The following is a 21,513-nucleotide window of genomic DNA, read 5'->3' as shown; positions in this document are numbered from 1 at the left end:
CGAAAAGTCTCCCTTCGTCCTCAACTTCGAAAGGAGGGCGTCTGTTGGTCCTTTACTTTCACTTTTGGTGTGGCCTCGGCAGCCTGTGGTGGTAAGTTTTCCAGTGACGCGGGGTCGGTCCCAGGTACGTGGGTTGGGGGTGACGCACAAAGGGGCCGCTGGTAGGGCGTGCAGGCTGGCCTTTGTGGCCGTCACGGCCTGGAGTCGGAACGGGTTTTAGTTTCTTGGCTTGGGATCCGCCCGCGCGACTCACTTCCGGTCCCCCCCCCCCGTGGATTTCAGGTGCCGAGTTTCCGGGCAGGGATTCTCTGAGACAGGGAAGCTTGCAGTCTCGCGCCGAGATGTCCCAGTACGTGAACGACCTGTGGCCGGGCTCGCCGCAGCACAAGGAGTCCCCCTCGACGTCTCGGTCGGGCCGGTCCAGCCGTCTGTCCTCGGCATCCAGGAGCCGCTCGTCTTCCGGGAGCTCTCGGTCGCGCTCCAGCGGCTCGAGCCGGGCGTCGTCGCGGAGTCGGAGCCGGTCTTGGAGGAGGAGCAGGTCCAGGTCTTGGTCCAGGAGGCGCCACCAGAGAAAGTACAGGCGCTACTCGCGCTCCTACTCGCGCAGCCGGTCACGCTCCCGCGGCCGCCGGTATCGCGACAGGCGCTACGGCGCGTCCAGGAGATACGGTCGGTCTCCGTCGCGGCCCCGCTCCCGCAGCCGGTCCCGCTCGCGGGGACGTTCGTATTACCGACGGGCCTACGCGCTCCCGCGGGGGCGGCGATACTACGGCTTCGGCCGCACCTTGTACCCTGAGGAACGCGGAAGTTGGAGGAGCGGGTCCCGGGGCAGATCCCGGACCCGGTCGCGGAGCCCAACCCCTTTTCGCTTAAGTGAGAAAGGTGAGTCCCCTGGTGCGAAGCTCTCTTTTGCACCCTCGTGCGTGGCTGGCTGGCGACAGCAAGACTACGCCGGGGGACCAAAGTAGTCTTGTAGTGCGGATTTCCATTGCTTTTGGCGCTTGTAATCTTAGTAGTTTCGTTGGGAGCAAACAGAACGGACTCATTAGGTTAAGAGCAGTTAAAAGCACTCTGTTTGGTACCCCGTTTTAAAAGTGGACGTTCTTTTTCTTGGGGATTAGAAGTCGATTGTGGAATTAAACAGCTTGAGGTAGAGGAACTCCTTTTTCCCAGTGGTTGGCCCGCCCTTCTCCGTGCAGCTTTTCTAGGTATTGCTAGTGGCTCAGTTTGTCTTAAGCTTTTGTTATCCGTTGAGCGGGAAGAAGAATATCAAAACCATTTTTGTCAATACCGTGTTAGTGGAACAATTGGATTTTGTTTTAGTGTTTATTTTTTAATATTTTACTTACTTGGTAGAGGACGCGGTGGGGGGGCCGGGTGAGGGGCAGAAGCAGCAGACGCCCCGCTGAACAGGGAGCCCTGTGGGAGCCTTGATCTGGGACTCAGGATCATGACCAGAAAAAGGCAGATGCTTAACTGAGCCACCCAGGTGCCGCAGTTCCAGTATTTTAACACAGGTGATGTGTTAATGGTGGGTAAGATCACAGAACAGAAAAAGATAACTTGACTGGAAACCTGTAGGAATCTGGGCGTCTGCGTGACTCATTGGGTTGAGCCTCTGCTTTGGGCTCAGGTCATGATCTCAGGGTCCTGGGATCCAGCCCCACATCAGGCACTCCTCTTGGTGGTAGCCTGCTGCCCCCCTTCTCTCTGCCTGCCTTTCTGCCTACTTATGATGTCTTTCTCTGTCAAATAAATAAAATACTAAAAAAGACTTCTAGAAATCTTAAAGTGGATTTAGGAATGTATCTGTATGGGTTCATTAGTTGTGGTGATTGTGCCATATATAAAATCTTACAAAAGAACTTGATAGGTTTAGGGAAACACATTTGAAGGGAAAGAAAACAATTGGGAAATTCAGGCCTTTGGTAAAGAAAATTGAAAACCAGTTGAGAATATTTAAGGATGCTTGCTTGCTTTTCTCAGCTAAAAATGGGCATTCTTTGGGGAAGTGATTTACAGGAGTAATAATTGTCTTGTTTTTGTAGATCGAATGGAGCTGTTAGAAATAGCAAAAGCCAATGCAGCAAAAGCTTTAGGAACCGCTAATTTTGATTTGCCAGCTAGTCTCAGAAAAGTTCTTGCATCTAAAGAGACGAACTGTGGAACAGCTGTACCAAGCAGTGATGCAAAGTTTGAGGTAAGTATTCTAGGTTTATCCAGAGTCTTCAGAAAGCTGCTCTTAGGAAAATGTAATTAGCCACTTTTTTTGTTTTATCTTAGAGTGCTTCTTGAAAAGCCTAAATATAATTTGTTAAGATCAAAGTAGTAGCTCCAGAAAGGGTCTTTCCCCCATGAAAATGGGAAATTAGTGATCTTTATTTTCATATGACAAATACTAATCAGTTTCATAGTTGTAGGTGGTATTTGGCAATTCTGTGTAGCTATTGAGATTTTCTAAATAGCCTTTACAGAGTATTTTATCTGTAGCTTTCATTTGCAACATTATGTTCCCACAAATTCTGTATTTAACATACAGTATAGTTTATCTGCTTTATTTCTGTCTTATAGAAATCATGAATGTGGTCTCCAGACATTGATGAAGAAAATCTGTTGGTAATTGATAAATGGGCAAAAGCATCAGAGGTTTAACTAATTTGAAGTTTACGTTCACACACTGAAAGTTTAGTTTTTTGTTGTTAGATCCATGTGCATGCTAGATGTCGGGATAGGTACTATTTTAATAAGACACTAAAGACAGTTTTTTAAAAAACCGTTTGTAATGTGGGGCATCTGTGATACAGATGTCCCTTTCATAATATATGCAATATATTCCAGATGTTTTGAAAGATTACAGAAGAAGAGGCCTGCTTCACTTGCAGATAAGTTTATTATAATTCTCCAGAAATGTGCAGGATGTGCATTGGTAAATTGCACTGTGTGGTCTTAATTACATGAAGTAGAAAGTATAAAATTCATAGCCTTCAAGGTTTAAGGTAGTTAGAAGTTTGATAGAATCAGTTAAGATTCGAAAGTCGTTCTCTAGATGAATCTACCATTCAAACCCAGATGTGGGTTTGCTTAAGTATTTAGTAATAAACAAGGTCTTAGTCCAGTTGCTTCTTCAGATTAGGTTTCCAGCTGGCAAATGCCTTATTAGTTCTTTGGAACTAAGTATTTTCTGCTATGACTTTACTTTCAGAGTTAACTGGATTTGCATCAGGGGAATATAATAGTGTTAGGGAAAAGTGCCTTAAGCTGATTATTGAATCAGTTTTGTTTTTAAAGTATTTTTTCTCTTACTTGTTTAGCTGTCGGGAAAACTAGAAGATGGAACTAAAAATCCCAGTGAAAAGACTTCTCAGCAAAAAAGCATAGCTTTTAGCTCTAATGTGAGTATATCTGGGCATTGACTACTCAAAAATTGGACTTAAGGGATATAATTCTATTATGTGGGCTTTTATTTTTGTTGGAATACTCATTGTTTTTGTGGTGTTAATTCGGGTCTACTAAGCCACTTTAGATAGAATAAACCTTTCATAATTTTTTTTTACCATTTTTAGAAGTGACTGGTATATTGGCTTTTTCTATTATATATGGTACATTTTTGTACCATATATAATACCTTCTATTATATGATACATTTTTGATACCAGTATTTATTTTTACATATTTCTTCTGTACTTACTGAACTATTTTAAAACCACATTTCAGAAAATCCTGTAATCAAATATTTTAAAATCCTCTAAGTGCTTAAACAAAACTGAAAACTCCTTGTCAGTGCATTATTTTGCAATCTACTTTGCATATAGATCTTGGTTTTTTTTTCCTAGTATTTAAAGTAGGCTTAACAGTTGGGATCATGTGGGGTCCATTCTGTCCAACCACATTCCATTCTGTGGTTGGTGTCTCAAGTTTTAGTTTTTAATGGGATTGCTTAGTGTATTTTGTGAACAAGTATTTTGGATACAATGTGTTTGTATAGCTGACTTAAGAATTTCTTCTATTACAGAATTCTGTAGCAAAGCCAATGCTTCAGAAATCCGCTAAAGCTACTGCTGAAGAGACCTCTTCAGGATCCCCCAAAATAGATAAGAAGAAAAGTCCATATGGATTGTGGTTACCTGTCTAAAAAAAGAAAACTAATGTATAAGGTTGGCTGAAATGCACTTTATTGCACGTGTGTGTTCTAGCATTATTCCATCTCTGGGAGTCATTTAGTGGTAATTGTTGGAATTACAATGACACAGAAATACATAAATCCTTTATATTTAAATATTAACATTTTAGATTTCTTATAGATAAAACACACGGACCAGATGATTCATACAGGTGGGAGTCTTGTACATATACTTGTAAATGTTTTGTATAATACCAGTTATGTAAGAGCAAAATTTGTAAGAACAGTAATTGATATGTTTATATTTGTTAATAAATTTTTTATTTTTTAAATTTGTGTCACTTTATTATATATGTATATATTACATTATGAATCTTTATTTTTTTTATTTTTATATATTTTTAAAGATTTTATTTATTTATTTGTCAGGGATAGAGGGAGAGGGAGAGAGCGAGCACAGGCAGACAGAGAGGTAGGCAGAGGCAGAGGGAGAAGCAGGCTCCCTGCCGAGCAAGGAGCCCGATGTGGGACTCCATCCCAGGACTCCGGGATCATGACCTGAGCCGAAGGCAGCCGCTTAACCAACTGAGCCACCCAGGCATCCCATGAATCTTTATTTTAAAAGAGCATAAAGTGTTTCTTGTTTAAAACTTTGCTAATCCCAAATCTAGATCCATGGAGTGATGGCAATAGGGTTCACTGATTGTGGAGTCTGAGAAATGCTAAATCTCAAAGTCTCCACCCCAGAGCTGAATATTAATATCCCCAGTTATGTGGGTCTTCATTTAAATTTCAGAAGTTATGCCTAAAGTTTATGGAATTCTGGCATAGTGTTGTCCTAGACGACTTAAACTACTAGCTTCAGGGTAGGAAGCTCAGCCAAAGAGGTAGAAATGGAATGCCTCCTTGAATTCCAAAATTTGTGATGTTTAGCTGCATTTCTTTATTATGGTTTTTTTTTTTAAGTATTTTTTTTTCTATTTTGTCATCAATTTGGGTGGTCTTTTAAATTTAGGAAATAATGAAATAGATTTTTAATAGGGATGATACGGTAGAGAACAGGAAAAGCAGAATTTTAAGAGACAACAACTCAAAAATAATTTGAATAGATGAGTAGGTAGAAGTCATGAATTCTTAAAATAGAAGGGACAGTAACAAAGGTTCTCAAGTGGGACTTAATTTGTTGTTAACTAAAGCTGTACTATCAAATATTTTACCTGTACTTTGCAGTAACCTAGCCACTGATTACATTCAGTTTCTCAGTCATGCTAGCCACTTCTGAAGTGTTAAGGCTAGTGGCTGTGTTATTGGAAAGTATGGATAATAGAATATTTCTGTCCTAAAATGTATGGGAGAGAGCTGCTCTAATAAAATTTGACCTGGGACGCCTGGGTGGCTCAGTTGGTTAAGCAGCTGCCTTCAGCTCAGGTCATGATCCCAGGGTTCTGGGATCGAGTCCCGCATCGGGCTCCTTGATCGGCAGGGAGCCTGCTTCTCCCTCTGCCTCTGCCTGCCTCTCTGTCTGCCTGTGCTCACTCGCACTCTCTCCCTCTGTCTGTCTGACAAATAAATAAATAAAAAAAAAAATCTTAAAAAAAAAAAAAAAAAAAAAAATAAAATTTGACCTTATGAAAAACTCAAAAGGACAATAAATGGGAAATTACTGTAAGGTTTGCTGCTCTGGGTGAACATGTCCATTTTACATCTAGGTTAACAGTAGTAGTTAACCAGGAGGAGGACATGCTCCTAAGGGAGTACGAAAGTTTATGCAGTAGGTTCATTTTTTTTCTAAGAAGACTTGAGAACATTACATTGGCAGGTTGGCGTGATTGCAGCCAAATCCAGTAAAAGGTGACGATTTGAGTTGTAACTGAAAATGAGGCTAATAGGAACACTTTGTTAGTATATTTAGTATTCTTAGCAAAGTTGCAGAGGATTTCCTTGTGAGGGAAACTTTGGAAAAGAATGAAGTGATAATCTTTTCCACTTTTTTTTTAAAGGCAGAGTTGGGGGCTGAGAGAGGAAGGGAAGCAGGCTCCCTGCTGAGCAGAGAGCCTGATGTGGGTCTCTATTCTAGGACCCTGGGATCCTGGGATCATGACCTGAGCAGAGGCTTTAACCCACTGAGCCACCCAGGTGCCCTTTTCACCTTCATTTTGCTGGTAATAGCATTTTCTCTTGATTATGACCTGTATTTGAATATTAGCCCTTATTAACAGCTAAGTGACTGGACAAGTCCTCTCTTCTAACCCAACTCCATCATATCCGAAGGGTCTGGCTTATTATTGTTTCTGATACTTCACAGTGATTTTTCTCTTCAACATTCTTCACCATTAGTTTCTCCTTCAGTTTACTAGCACACTTGAGGCTTCACTATTTCATTTCTTAGTCTGTTGGATCGTTTTATCTAGTGTCCTGAAAAGAGTATGGTTTAAACATAACATCTTTTTTTTACCCCCATAATTGCCCCATCAAGTACTAACGGCCTCCTTGTTTAATTAAGTTCACTTGTCTGTGGTAGTCAGTCAGTCCTGGGCTTTGTAACATAGAAGATAAACGTACTGTGTGTGTATACCCAGACTGGCTGTCACTACGTAAGTGGGATACAGTTGCCCAGGTGTGATACCATGATGCTAAGTTGTGGACCGTATAGCAAGGTGGTGCTGAAGGTGAGAAAGTGTACCAAAAGACTAGATCTCAGTGCTGTCTGGAGAAAATGAGGGAACCACAGTGAAAAAGGTAAAAGAATTAAAAAGTTTTTTTTTATTCTAGTATATCTAAAGTGTCATCTCAAAAGAATAGTAGCATTTTAACTTTTTTTGTACTAGGTATTGTGATGAGTGTATATCTTACACTTAAAGCACCTGTTTGCACTTTCCAAGTCCTACGGTGGCCACCATTTTGGAAAGCACATCTAAATTGGTTCAGGTATTAAACCCTTTGCTTTTTTTCTTAAAGTGTGAACTAGAGGAACCACATTTAACTCCCCATAGCATGCTGTCCTTTCATTTTCTTTGCTGAAAACCTCTAATATGCTTATCTAGTAAAATAAAACTTGGTCTTAATGAGTGCTTTCCACTCTCTAGAGAGTCCTTCAAAATTTTCTTTGACTCAGGAACTTAATGCATTTATTTCCTTTGACCTCCTCCACTTTCTACACTGGCTCTTTGTCCTTTGCCCACTGTTAGGATTGTATCCTTGGCCTGCTGCTCTCTACAAGCTCTCTGGCAATTTCCCCCATGCTGCCTTTAACTGCTACCAGCTACTTAATGGAAATGAGTTTCCTGAGTTTTTTTCCAGTGCCTACTCTCCAGCTCTTCAAAATGAACCTTTCCTGTACTGAGCTTATTAAAATACTGCGTATTTGACCATCCACTTAGTCAACTTCAGAGTAATCCTCAAATCAGACGGACAGTTGAAGCAGCAGTGGCTTTTTGGGGAGTGTTTTTCTCCTCTGGAGAAATCTGTTTGTTTTTTGAACAATTTTATTGATTTGAGAGCACGAGCCAGGCGTTAACAGGTAGAGGCGGAGGGAAAAGCAGACTTCTTCCCCACTGGAAGCCTGATGCAAAGCTCAATCCCAGGACCCCAAAATGACAACCTGAGCCAAAGGCAGACCTTTAACCAACTGAGCCAGCCAGGTATGCCTATTTTTCCTTTAAATCTGGATTATTAGGATCTCTATGGAACCTATCCTTAATAAACTTAGCCTTCTCTTTTTCCATTAGTACACCGGTATTACATGTTTTCTTGGGAAATACTGGAGCGCCAAGTAATTAACAGATTATTAGTTTGTTTCGTTTCTTTTTTTTTTTTTTTTAAGATTTTATTTATTTGACAGATCACAAGTAGGCAGAGAGGCAGGAGGAGAGGAGGAAGCAGGCTCCCCAATGAGCAGAGAGCACGACATGGGGCTCGATCCCAGGACCCTGGGATCAGGACCTGAGCTGAAGGCAGAGGCTTTAACCCACTGAGCCACCCAGGCACCCCTGAAAATTTATTTTTTTAAACATTTATTTTGGAGACAGCACTAGCAGAAGGGGCTGAGGGGAAGAGAGAGAATCTTAAGCAGGGAGGCTGATGTGGGACTCAATCCCAGGACCCTGAGATAACCTGAGCTGAAACCAAGAGCCGAACACTTAACCAACTGTGCCACTCAGGCTCCCTGTCTTCAATTATTTTTTTAAGGTTTTTATTTGTCAGAGCACAAGCAGGGGGCAACAGGCAGAGAAAGAAGCAGGCTCTTTGCTGAGTAGCGACAACGAGCCCGACATGGCACTCGATTCCAGGAGCCTAGGATCATGACCTGAGCCCAAGGCAGATGCCTAATTTCCTGGTATCCCTTGAATTATTTTTAAGGGAGTTACACATTTGTTCTTTTTAAAGATTTTGTCAGCGAGAGTGTGTGTGCAAGCAAGGGGAGAGGCAGGCTCTGACTGAGCGAGGAACCTGATGTTGGGCTCAGTCCAGGACCCTGGGATCATGACCTCAGGTGAAGGCAGATGCTTAACAGACTGGGCCCCTTAGGGGCCTGCCCTTGAATTATTTTTAAAAGGAAGTCTAGGGGCACCTGGGTGGCTCAGTGGGTTAAAGCCTCTGCCTTCAGCTCAGGTCATGATCCAGGGTCCTGGGATCGAGCCTCACATCTGGCTCTCTGCTCAGCGGGTAGTCTGCTTCCTCCTCTCTCTCTGCCTGCTTCTCTGCCTACTGTGATCTCTGTCTGTCAAATAGATAAATAAAATCTTAAAAAAAAAAAAATCACCTAAAAGGAAGTCTAACTAAAATTACTGCTTCTGTTTCCATTCCACAGAGGCAATCATAGTATGAAGTACATGCTGGATTTTTTTTAATGCCTCACACAAACTGCTTGGGTATGAGCATCTTTTCATGTTAGTATGTATAGCTCTACCTCATTCTGCATGTGAATGTACAACATTAAAAGTTTCCTTATTCATAGTATATTGAATCATTAATAGCACATTACCATCTTAATCTGTCCGTCATTCACAAAATCAGAGCTACTGGTGTGCCCAACATAACGGATACCAGTCCTACTCTTTTCATATAAAATGGCACAAATAACCTTTACTTTTATGGGATACTCCTGACTTTCAGGTTTTTGCCCTATATTTCCCATAACTACTATTCAAACTACATGCCCTCATTTTTCAGTTACAGTTGAAATGAGGTTAAAATTTCAATTAGGTTTTTTTTTTTTCAAAAGTTTGTATTATGTAAGTTTTAATAATACTTTGACCAAATGTTTTAATTTACTTTCTTCCGAGGGAAATTTGCTTTTAAAAATGGTGTATATACAAAATGTCATTAGAGGATCAGTTTTCCTACTTTCTGTGCCAGCCCCATAAATGTACCTGGGCCCTGGGCTAGAGCATGGGATAGGCTAGCACCTGTTAATTGTGACTACTTATGGAGAGGGAGGGCCAGGGGGAATTTCCAGTAGCCACTAACTCCTTCCTCTCTCCACCCACCATAGCATACAAGAAAAATTAGTCCCAGTTTAGCATTCTATCTCTGAAGCTCCCAAGTTCAACTCTAGTTCAAGGCAAACATGACACCTGGGTAGCTCAGTTGGTTACACAGCTGCCTTCAGCTCAGGTCATGACCCCAGTGTCCTGGGGTCGAGTCCCACATCGGGCTCCTTGCTCAGCGGGGAGCCTGCTTCTCCCTTTGCCTCTGCCTGCCACTCTGTCTGCCTGTGCTCACTCTCTCTGACAAATAAATAAAATCTTTAAAAAAAAAAAAAAAATGACAAATGTAAGGATGATGACATATGTTTGTAGCTAGTAGTGTTAAGCCCACTAGGGTACACACATGAAGTGCACACACTGAACAAAAATACATAAGATTTTGTCTCTGAAATGAGTGAATAATAAATATATAAGCATGAAAATACATAGTTATAGAACACTTAACAAGTTATAAAAGGAAAGGTAATAGTCCTGGTTTACTGTTAGAATTTGGCAGTCAAAAGAGTTCCCAAAGGAGATTAGACTGCTGTTCCCCTCTCTAAATTCTGTTTAATTTCAGCTGTATATTTCCCATAGAACCTTTCTGCTTTCTTGTTGAATTTGGCATTCCTTTCATTAATGTAGTCGATGTCTGCATCATCATTATAAGGACGTCTCCGGCTATACTTGTCTCGTTTTTCAATTCTGGAAGAAAGAAAAGAAAACTGACAATATTCAAAATTGCCTTCTTTTTTTGATCTTAATAAAACATGCCCAAATAATTAACTAAGAGTAGAATCAGTAATGGAAACAGATATACAGAATTCCAAGCTGCTTTCTTTTTTGGTCTTAAGACTGAAAGCAATATCTTTAGGGAAAAATTCTATGAAGAATTAAGTTCACTGAACTTCACTAAATTTATAAGTTAGCAGTACTGTCAATCTAGTCTTAGGAACACAAGTTCATGTTGAAATACAAGGTCAGTGACAAATTACTTTGAGAGAATTTATACACTACTGGCTCTGCCTAATAATTACCCTATTCAAAACACAAATGTACAAATAACAGTGATGGGACACTCCTCAAACTAGTAATTCAGGTGTTCCTTAATTTCTACCCTTTGCTACACGTGAAGACCACAAAGTTAATTTTGTCATGAAGCATTAGTACTAAAACTTAAGGTTGCATGATAGTACTTACTGCTTTTCCAAGTCTATGACCATCCTATCAATTTCCTCTGTGGAGGGCACATGGGTTCCATGAAGAAAACTGTTGGATGTTGGATAGAACTCCTCTCCACTGAGAAAGAGCAAGGTGAAAATAACACCATGAAAATTCTCTACCATTTGAACTGGACAGTGTTTAGTGGTCAAAAGTGGAAACCTCGGGGATCATATTTGATTACAAAGAAGAGAAATCAGACCTGAAAAAAGGTACTGAAGAAATCACCTACTCTAGTGCCTACGTGAGGGACCAGCTGAGGACCAGAGGCTTATGGACTCACCTAACAAGCTGCACAGAGAGAGCTTGAACTGTGTGCTCTGAACAATTTAGAGCGCTCTCTGCTACACTCTCCCTATCAAAACAGTTGTGATCTTAAGCACACTACTGGTCTTAGGGAAGGAGCAAGTGCAGCTTAGCACTGCTTACCGCTCCTGGGCAAAGTAGTTACCTCCACAGGTAAGGGACAGAGTAGGAGCAGCTGTAACCATGAAGACGATACTGCATACAGTGCTATGTGCCAAACAGTACGTACACTGTACGAATTAATTCATTTAACACTCCCCACACCCTGTGAGGTGAGCACTGTTACTCTGTGTATACAGATGAGGAAACGGAGGAAAAATTGTGTGACACATCTGATAAGTGGTGGAGCCAGAACCCAAGGCCAGGAAGTAAAGCTCCAGAATCAGCGCTCTTAAATTCAAGTCCTTCCAGGTAACATACTAAGAATATACCATTAAATCACTTACTGTTTTTCTCTCAGTCTTTCATAAGTTTCCATGTTAGGTTTGATCTGCTTGGTCAGCCGATGATACTGGCGTAACTGGGCGGCAGCATAATCTAAAAGGAGAATCCAGATTTTTCAGGTGTTGGGGCATTATTAACCTATTATTAAGAGGCCCATTCAATAAAGTAAAAGCCAGTTTTACCTGAGAACCCCAGGTCAGGGTTTTTCCTCCTCTTCTTCCTCTCCCATCTTTCTGCATCTTCTGCACTGATCTCCAGCAGCTTCACTTTCTCATAGTCCTCCCCTCTTGCCGCACATTCCTAAAAAGAGGGGGAAAAAATCATTAGTTTTACTCCCTTAGATCATTCTTCAACCCCTTTAAAATTAAGAGAAGCCTAATAACATCAAAACTGTTTAGCTTGAAAACTGTGTAATTTTCTGTGATCTGTAAGACATAATACATCTAGGGTCACCTGGGTGGCTCGGATGGGTGTCTGGTCATGATCCAGAGCCCGGGGATCAAGCCCCACATCAGGTTCCCTGCTCATCAGGAAGTCTGTATCTCCCTCTGCCCCTCCCCCTGCTTGTGCTCTCTCTCTCTCCCTTTCTCAAATAAATAAAATCTTAGGAAAAAAAAAAAAAATCACCAGAGCTTCATTTCTTATTAAAAAAAAGACAAAAAAAACCCTCTGTAACACTGACACCAAAAACAGCCGCGGTGTCCATTAAAATCCTTTCTCCCCTCCTTCCCCAGCTCATGGCTCCCCATTTCCCAGCCTCCCCTGCAGTTCAATCAGGCCAGGTGACTTGGGCTGCTCAAAGGGGAGCTAATACATGGGAGACTCATGAGCTTTATAGTTTCATTTTCTTTTTTTTAAAGATTTTATTTATTTGACAGAGACAGTACAAGCAGGGAGAGCAGCAGGGAGAGGGAGAAGCAGGTCTGCTAAGCGGAGCCAGACGTGGGGCTTGTCCTGGGATCATGAGCTGAGATGAAGGCAGACACTTAATGACTGAGCCATCCAGGCACCCCTATAGCTTCTTATTGTTGGACTTTCTGTTACTGCAGCTTTGGCTCTTACTCTGACAGCCATTGCTCATTCCACTGTATGTGCCAGGCACTGCTGTTAAGTGTTTTACACATTTTATTCTCACAACTGTCTCAGATGCAGCTGAGACCAGACCCGGAGGGCTCACCCACTGTGCCACACGTTGCCTGGATGAAACACAGGAGGATCCTACAATCCACAGACTGTGAGGATGGTGGACTTGTACTTACTTTTTTCTTTTCTTCTTCCTGCAGCTCCCATTCCAGACGAGCTTTTTTAGCCTCCCAGTTTGCAGGTAATTTAAGTCTTTTATCTTCCTCCACAACTTCCTGGTGGTTTAACTTTCGAGCTTCATTCTACCACCAAAGCACACAAAGTTTGTCAGCACAAGTATAGAAACAAATCTAAATAGACATTACCTGTCTTCTTGTATGGCAGGCATCCAAAGCAAACCTTTGCATTTTATCCTGAATGGAGGAGAGCCACTAGAGAATTTTACATGTGTATTTGTGTTGGGGGAATTTATGGAGGGGGAGATGAGAAAGTCAACACCTATTCCTATATCTTTAAATATCCTTTTACTACTTTCAAGGAACCAGGTGGTAGGGATGCATAGAGCTACGGTTTGGAAGTAAGAAGGCCTGAGGGATATACGGACTTGACTACTCTCTGGCTGTGTGATGTAAGCAAGTCTTTTAGGATTGGATTGAAACAGGGTTTCCCACGGTGTGAGTTCTACTATAGGGAGGGACTTGAGAGGATTTTAGATGCTAGTGAATGACACCAAGTCACATACTGAGAAGGTGATTCCATTTTCATGTCTCTCTCTTTATTTTTTTTAATATATATATATTTTAAATTTTATTTATTTATTTGACAGAGAGAGAGATCACAAGCAGGCAGAGAGGCAGGCAGAGAGAGAGGAGGAAGCAGGCTCCCCGCCGAGCAGAGAGCCCGATGTGGGGCTCGATCCCAGGACTCCAGGATCATGACCTGAGCTGAAGGCAGAGGCTTAACCCACTGAGCCACCCAGGCGCCCCTTCATGTCTCTTTTAATTCGAATTGGGTCCAAGACAAATTCTCATCAACTAATGGGTTTAAAGTGTCTGAAAACACCTTTCCTAACACCTCCTCTTAAAAACAAACAGGGTAGCAGACTCCATCAGAATGTAACCCACAAAACCCAGACAGTGGGAAGCTACAGAAAAACAAGTCTTTTTTTCCAAACAAATGAAACAAGATGACCTCCCAAATAAAAACCCAAAATAAAAATAAAACACAAAAACTAAAAAAAACACAAAAAAACAAAAAAAAAAAACCCAGAAACAGAAAAGATGAAAAGAGAACCTATAGATTAAAGACATAAAAATGTAAAATTCCCATCTTAAATAGTAATATTACATTTAAATAGCAACTTAAAGATAAACACTGAGCAAGTGGGCAGGTGGTCACATGTATAAGCTGTGAAGGTGATGGGAGACTCCAATCTAATGTTTATGAAATTGAGAAAGTTTTTAGATTTACAGAATTAGTGGCAGAGTTAGGCCAAGACCAAATTTCCTGATTTCTGCCTATTTCTTCCCCAATCTATGTATATTTTAATATCTCATTTTTAAAAAGGATTTTATTTTTAAATAATCTCTACACCCAATGTGGGGCTTGATCGCAACCCCGAGATCAAGAGTTGCATGCTTCACTGACTGAGCCAGCCAGGCACCCTTTTGATCTCTCTAACAATACCACCATCACACTCCCAAAATAATGAATTCTCATCCTATAATGTTCACATTTTCCTGATGGTCTCAAGGGTTCATTATTTTTACAGTTTGAATTCAGACAAGTTCCATATATTGCGACTAGTCAATACATCTCTTAAGGTTATTTAATCTGTAGTCTCCTTCTCCATCTTTTTTACCCCCTGCTCTTTCGAGGACTGTGAAAATGATCAGGCTGACTGTCCCATTTCCCAAAGTGCTAGCTACCTCCCTATGATTTCCTTTAAGAGGCTCCGTTGACCCCTCTATTTCTTGTAAATTGGTCTTTAGATCTAGTGGTTCCATTCAGTTCAGGTATTATTTAAAAAGTCTACTTATATGAAGCCAGTGTTATATACTTCTATCAGGAGACACATAATCTCTGGTTTTCTCCCTTTTTGTGATGTTTGCAGTAACTGATCACTTAGAACCAGTGATCCATTAAAGATTACAAAAGCTTGGGCTACCTGGGTGGCTCAGTGGGTTAAGCCTCTGCCTTCAGCTCAGATCATGATCTCAGGGTCCTGGGATCGAGTCCTACATGGGGCTCTCTGCTAGGCAGGGAGCCTGCTTCCTCCTCCCTCTCTCTGCCTGCCTCTCTGCCTACTTGTGATCTCTCTCTGTCAAATAAATAAAATCTTAAAAAAAAAATTACAAAAGCTTGATATTTGAATTATATTTACTTCACAGCCTACCCTTTTCACAGTATTTCAAATTAAGTATGTGTGTCTGATGAGTCTTTAAATTGAGTTTTTCTGGGAAAACACAAATAACTACACTCCTCACACACATCCTGTCTCCCAGTGCTTGCGGGCCTCCCCCCCCTAAAGAGGACTCTGTCTTTGCACTTGTCCTTACTGCTTGGATACCTCTTCCTCCAACTTCCTTTACTTGTCTGATAATATCCTACTCATCTTTCAAGCAGCTTAGCTGTCCCATTAGTCTATAGTGGTCTTCTTTGAACTTCCGAGGCACTTTGTTCCTCCCTTTAACACACAATTACCAACTCGCGGAGTAATTACTGTTATGGACCTGCCTCCATAACCAGGCAGGCAGGAGCCTTACCACACCTGCCACTGTATCCACGCTATCTGGTTGGCTGTGGCTCACTAGGAGCTCGGGGGTGGGGGGGTGGGGGTGGAGGAGGGCGTTTGGGATGAATGAGTGAGTAGCCAACTTGCTGTGTGACAACAGACAAAACCAGTGTCTGGATCCAGAAACGGATTAAGTGAGACATTCTAGAAGTGAGACTTAAGCATGAGCATTTTTAAAAAAGTTCTCGAGCGGTTCCAGTGTGCTATCAGGGTTGAAACCGCGCGTCTGTCAGGCGTGTCAGACGTGTCACTTGCTTGTCCCTCCACCAACACTCGCAGGCCGCCCAGGTGACAGGTCTTGGATGCCTCGGGGGCTACTCACCCGCTTCAGGTGCAGCTCCCGGAACTTGCGCAGCCTCTGTTCACGCTTCTGGGCGGCCAGAACCGCAACCCCTGCGAGGGGCCGCTCCCCCTCCTCCGCGCTGCCCACCGGCACCTGCCGCGGAGAGGACGGGCTAGAGGCGGGGCGGCCGGGGCCGATTCCCCTCACTGCCGCCGGATCCCACGGTTCGTGCGCCTCCCTCCCCGGCATCGCCTGTAAGTGTGGGCCAAACGTCTAGCCGCAGACACCTTTATCCCCAAGCCCTGGGCAAAGCCCGCCACCCACCTCCCCAGCCTCTTCCTCAGCTGCCATCACCCGGCAGCGCTTTATCCCTCAGACTTCCGGCGGCAACAAATAACTTTTCCGACTCGCCTGCTCACTTCCGGCTGCCGGCAGCTACAGGTTTCAGGGGAAAGGCCCGCCCTTTACTGCTTCGCCCTGGAGACGAGGAACCAATCCCCGCCCGCCGCAGCCCTGGGCGGCATCCGATTGGGCCAGGCTAGTGAGGGGCCTTGAGTAGCCACACCTGGGCGGCGCGGTAAAACCAAAGGGACTGGCGTCAGCGCTATTGGGACTGTAAAGGGGAGGGTGAGGGAGAAAAGGGAGTAAACCACCAGATGTGAGAGAAAGCAACCCAAAGCACAGGTTGTGCCCATCAACCAACCGGCCTTGTATTCCGATTTCTGAGTACTAAATACAAAGTAGATTCACAGTTACCGTCACGTCGTCCTGTTTTAATCCTGCCTTCAGTTTATGGTGGCCCTGCTCAGCATAGCGTGAGCTCCAAAACAACAGCTGATGCCTTGTGGCCCGAACGATCCCTAGTGCAGGGTATGAACTAATATCAAACTCTTGAATGGATGAGGGAATAAACCAGTTGGAGATTATTTGGGATCTCGAGCATCTTCGTGATGCAGAAAGATTTCTTGGATTAATTTGAGGCTTTGACTTTCTTCGGAAAATTCTGCAAGAAAGGCATTCTTCATCTGTCTACTCATTCAATAATGACCTGTTCTTATTTTTTATTTACTAATTAGTGTATTCTCTGGTTCATCATTTATGAAAAAGAAATAATAAAGCAATACCCATGTCACAGAGTAGTTTGAGGACAGATTAGGTAATATGGGTGAAGTATCTGTGATTAGTACCTGGCCCATAGCAAATGATGAGTAATTGCTGACTTTAGCCAGTTGGCATTAGATGTGCCCCTTTCCTGCCTGAGGTCTTAAATGTCTTTCTTCAGGGAAGCCTTCATCTCCACCCCCTGAAGAGTCAGCTTCCCCTGTTATAGCTCGTCATACTTTCTTCTTTGTTGCATTTACATAAGTGTAATTAAATAAATGTGGAATTGCTTGTTTAATGCCATTGATTTAAAGGAGACACATTTCTCAACCACTATTAAAGCAGCAACTCTAGGCCTTTATTTTTTCTATATCATGGATGAATTGATGGAGGAATCTTACATGTATTTATATTCTTTAGGAATACAGAAATGTCAGCGACAAAATTATTTTCAGTAAGATCCCATCAGAATTACAGATTTTACAAAATATTTTTTTCAGAGCCCTATAAACTGAAACCAAACAATTAAGGAGAGTGTAATGAAGGGACTGTTTACAAAGTTGTAGACTGGATTAAGAGAAACCAGAAAAAGAAAGTGAAGCATTCCAGGGCTAGGAGCAGGGGGAAGCCATTGGCTAACCCCAGTCCTAAAGAGGTAAGCAAAGGAGAAGTAGGAGAGGGTGTTCAGATAGAAGCTGTGACCAAAGAAACCAGCCCATAATCCAGGCATGGAATAAGTATCCTGACATCATTCTTTTCTTCTGTGGGTGCCACTCATTGGAAGGATCCAATGAGAAGAGAGCAATAAACAAGAGAGCTTATTGATACAGACCCTACAGACCAGCACTGGTGAGTGCAGAACAGAGTGGACACTGGTGGAAGGTGGCTCCAAAGGAGCAAACAAAATATCCACTACAATTCTTTCCGTGGGACATGGTAACAATTTCATAATTTTTTGAAGTCTTAGAAGAGCTCTTTGTTCAAGTAATACTTACAAAGATTTAGTAACAACGAACAGAACAAGTTGTGTGGCCAAATGAATTTTCCAAGATGATTGAAGATCTTTCATCCTATGTACTATTCTTTTTTTTTTTTAAAGATTTTTAAAATTTATTTTAAATTTTAATTAATTTAATTTAGATCACAAGTAAGCGGAGAGGCAGGCAGAGAGAGGGAAGCAGACTCCCTGCTGAGCAGATCCCAGGACCCTGGGATCATGACCTGAGCCAAAGGCAGAGGCTTTAACCCACTGAATCACTCAGGGGCCCCCTATGTGCTATTCTTACAATGTGTCATTGACACACCTCCCAAGGAGAGGTAAGATCTATATCCCTAATCCTTGAATGTGTGACTGTGGAGGAAGTGACACTACATGACTTCTGAGGCTAAGTCATAAAAGCGGAAACAGATGCCACCTGGTTGTTTTGAGATGCTTGTTTTTTGAACCCAGTTACCATTCTTTGAGGAGGCCTGAGCCAAATGGAGAGGTCATGTAGGACTGAACATTGGTACAATCCTCAGGAAGGGCAATTTGGCAATATTTATTTAAAAGTTACAAAGACATTTCCTCTTTGACTCAGCTCTTATGCTGTTGGGGTTTATCCTACAGGTACAATTGCACAGGCATAACATGAATTATATGTAAGCATTGCTTAGGACATCTATTTATTTTCTCATATGATTTAGTAAAGACATGATAGATTCGTTGGGTGAGAATGCACAATATTCTTTTTTGGCTGTCATTTAAAGCTTGTTGGGTACATTTGGTAAAGCCTCTGTATACATCATAACATCTTGGCCAACAGAGGGAACAATAACAGTGGGATGGAATCTCCTTCATGCTCAGGGAAAGACAGGGTGCGATGATCTAACCATCCAGGTGGAAAGCACGGCCTAAGATCCATGCCATATAACTGATGAGGGAGCAGGAGGCTGGCTGAGGACACAGCGAAAGCTGGCGCCTTGCACCCCCTCTTCACCCACTCCCCTCCATATGTGTAGCATTCCTCAGGCACCCCTGACTGCCATAAAACGATAAATAGTTAACTTGCAAGGATCACAATCCTGCAGAACAGGAATCTCCCTTGCCCTATAAGATGTCCTAGAGACCTAAACAGGGAGGTTACCTTATCAATAGCACAAATTTCCAGAGGCAAATAACTCTTGGTTTCTGAAGCCCTAATGTCCCCCTCCCACCATAAACTGGAGGAGACTGGGGTAGAAGGGAATGTAAATGATAGCCAGATCATAATGCCCCACCAAGAATCCCCCAATTATCTTGATGTTAGTGCCTGACCTAAAGACGACATTGATCAAGCCATCAGGGCAAGGACTCCCCCCGGCACCTTGTAGGCCCTCCCTAACACGTGAGAACTCTGTTGAAATCTCCCATCCCTTCACCACCTCCCCCCAACCGTGGGGTATATAACATGCCGACCCTCACAACCCGGGGCAGCAGCTCTTCCTGCCCACGGGCCCTGTCCCCGTGCTTTAATAAACCACCATTTTGCACCAACGACGTCTTAAGAATTCTTTCTTTAGTCGTCGGCTCCGAACCTCCTCACCCCACTGAACCTGACTTAGGTTCTGGGACTTCATCATAACCACTGAGCTCCATTCAGGGCTGCTCAGTAAACACCTGGACAGTGTGGCCTCTTGGTGCCAAACCAGTCACTTTCCTTCAGTGTAACAGAATGCTCACAAAGTTCCAGATATTTATTCACATGTTGGGTGTAATGAGGTTGGTTCTGCTTAGAGTGATTTTGTTGTTGTTCCCAACATAGGGGTCCCTGGGTGTTCCAATGTCCATATCCTGGGGTAAGCCACAAAAATCATCCCAAATCTGGTTATAGCCATACATGGTTCTGACAGTCACATTTTTAAAAAAATATTTTATTTATTTATTTGACAGAGAGAGATCACAAGTAGGCAGAGAGGCAGGCAGAGAGAGAGGAAGGGAAGCAGGCTCCATGCTGAGCAGAGATCCCGATGTGGGGCTCAATCCCAGGACCCCGGGATCATGACCTGAGCTGAAGGCAGAGGCTTTAGCCCACTGAACCACCCAGGCACATTTTTAGGATTCTTTTGGTAGACAGGTTGGTGGGCTGCCTGCATAGTTTGGTTAACAGAAAAAGAATACTTAGGTCCTGTGTCATTAATACTGTGCTGTAGGCTAGTCTTCTGGATCAGGTTTACTAATGTCAGATGTACTAAGGATACCAGTGTCAACATGTTCTTCCTTAATGTGTTGCTTTAGGACCTTCCAGTCTCCCCGCAGAAAGTGGTAATATTTACCATGGTAATTCTAACAAGCTAGAGAGAGGAAGCTGTCCACATATGCAGCAGTCGGATTGATTTTTGTTTTGGGAAAATGAGCGGGCCTACTGCAGAAAGACATTTCCATCAATTGTACGTCCCATGACTGGACACCATAGGATAAAGAGACACCTAACCAAATGATTTCTAAAAATTATATGATTGTACTTGGGCTGTGAGTTTTCTGTGCATTTGTTTCTCATCTCTATTGGGAAAATTAACACAAGAACTCCAGGGCTTTTGGAACAAATGTGAGACAAAGTGATCTAAGGTTGTATCTGTTGTTAACCTCAATCAGTTCTAAAGAACTGGAGTTTATGAAAGAGGGGATTTTTTAAAAAAGATTTTATTTATTTATTTGACAGAGATCACAAGTAGGCAGAGAGGCAGACAGAGAGAGAGGAAGGGAAGCAGGCTCCCTGCTGAGCAGAGAGCCCAATGCGGGGCTCGATCCCAGGACCCTGAGATCATGACCTGAGCCGAAGACAGAGGCTTAAACCACTGAGCCACCCAGGCACCCCGAAAGAGGGGATTTTTACCACCAGTAGAGAAGCCTGACCTTGTGTCAAAGATCAAAAGTCATGAGAATTCCAATCGGAAGGAGTAATATCACAAATATTTCAACTGGCTTAATCATCCTATAAAATACTCATATAACCTTCACGTTTCCTTAAATAAATAAATATATTTAGGCACCTAAGTATTCATAAAACTCCCCACTTAGGCAAGTATTTCTGTAATCAGAAATGCAAGGATCAGGGTCACATGTGTGAATAAAACTTTGGACAGTACAGCTGGCATAATAATCATAGGAGAAGAGGAATAAGAGAATTTAAAGTATGATGAAAAAATTTTTTGAAATTGTAATATACAGGCCTGGTCCAGAGTCTTGGGATAGCTCTCTACTCAGATGTCATCTGTTTTTGGATGTCATAAGTTTCAATTCTCTGATAGAGAAGGGTGGCCCACCTCATTTTAGAGCTTTCTTTAAATGAGAACCATGAACCAAAAAATCAATACCTTTGAGTTTAACTGCACAAGGATTTGTTCAAAGTAATCTGGTAGTCTCTTTTCCATTGAGGCTCCAAAGAAAGCATCCTTGTGGAGATATCTTTTCCAATGGAGAGAATCTCCAGATTGAAGGCAGTGCTGTAGGATGTCTGTCTCCTGGGTGTGCTCTGTGGAAGAACTTTTCTACCAAGGCACTCATTTTCTTTAAGGTCTCTTAAAGCCTTTATTCAAGCATTTATCCTTTAATTAATAAAGGTTCATGAATTCCTGAACTTAATCTCATAGGTCTTCCAGTTACTACTTCGAAGGACAATACTTTGTTTTTTGAAAAGTGTGGATCTTAAATTTAACAATATAATTGGCAGTT

General features: G+C 42.4%; 2 protein-coding genes across 4 annotated transcripts; one reads left to right on the top strand and one right to left on the bottom strand.

The window, feature by feature from the left end:
• Positions 1-7: 7 nt before the first annotated feature.
• Positions 8-4,452, top strand: RSRP1 (arginine and serine rich protein 1). Of its 3 annotated transcripts, none has more exons than XM_059376689.1 (5): positions 8-91; positions 283-882; positions 2,049-2,200; positions 3,312-3,392; positions 4,013-4,452. In XM_059376689.1, exons 2-5 carry the CDS (start codon positions 342-344, stop codon positions 4,130-4,132), a joined length of 894 nt encoding a protein of 297 aa, XP_059232672.1. In that variant the 5' UTR covers positions 8-91; positions 283-341; the 3' UTR covers positions 4,133-4,452. The 3 variants fall into 3 exon arrangements, with proteins under 3 accessions (XP_059232672.1, XP_059232674.1, XP_059232673.1); XM_059376691.1 differs by lacking the exon at positions 4,013-4,452 and adding an exon at positions 2,572-2,616 and having other exon boundaries at positions 3,312-3,375; XM_059376690.1 differs by lacking the exons at positions 3,312-3,392; positions 4,013-4,452 and adding an exon at positions 2,839-3,228.
• Positions 4,453-6,860: 2,408 nt separating this feature from the next.
• Positions 6,861-16,123, bottom strand: LOC132001807 (pre-mRNA-splicing factor SYF2-like). The gene is made up of 6 exons (XM_059376692.1): positions 15,759-16,123; positions 12,819-12,944; positions 11,742-11,859; positions 11,562-11,652; positions 10,789-10,887; positions 6,861-10,293 (listed from the first exon to the last, which is right to left on the bottom strand). Exons 1-6 carry the CDS (start codon positions 15,966-15,968, stop codon positions 10,128-10,130), a joined length of 810 nt encoding a protein of 269 aa, XP_059232675.1. The 5' UTR covers positions 15,969-16,123; the 3' UTR covers positions 6,861-10,127.
• Positions 16,124-21,513: the final 5,390 nt, after the last annotated feature.

This window comes from Mustela nigripes, chromosome 14 (genome assembly GCF_022355385.1).
Source record: "Mustela nigripes isolate SB6536 chromosome 14, MUSNIG.SB6536, whole genome shotgun sequence".
Classification (NCBI taxonomy): domain Eukaryota; kingdom Metazoa; phylum Chordata; class Mammalia; order Carnivora; family Mustelidae; genus Mustela; species Mustela nigripes.
The sequence above is the reverse complement of the archived record's forward strand: the minus strand, read 5'-3'. Positions and strand labels throughout refer to the sequence as shown.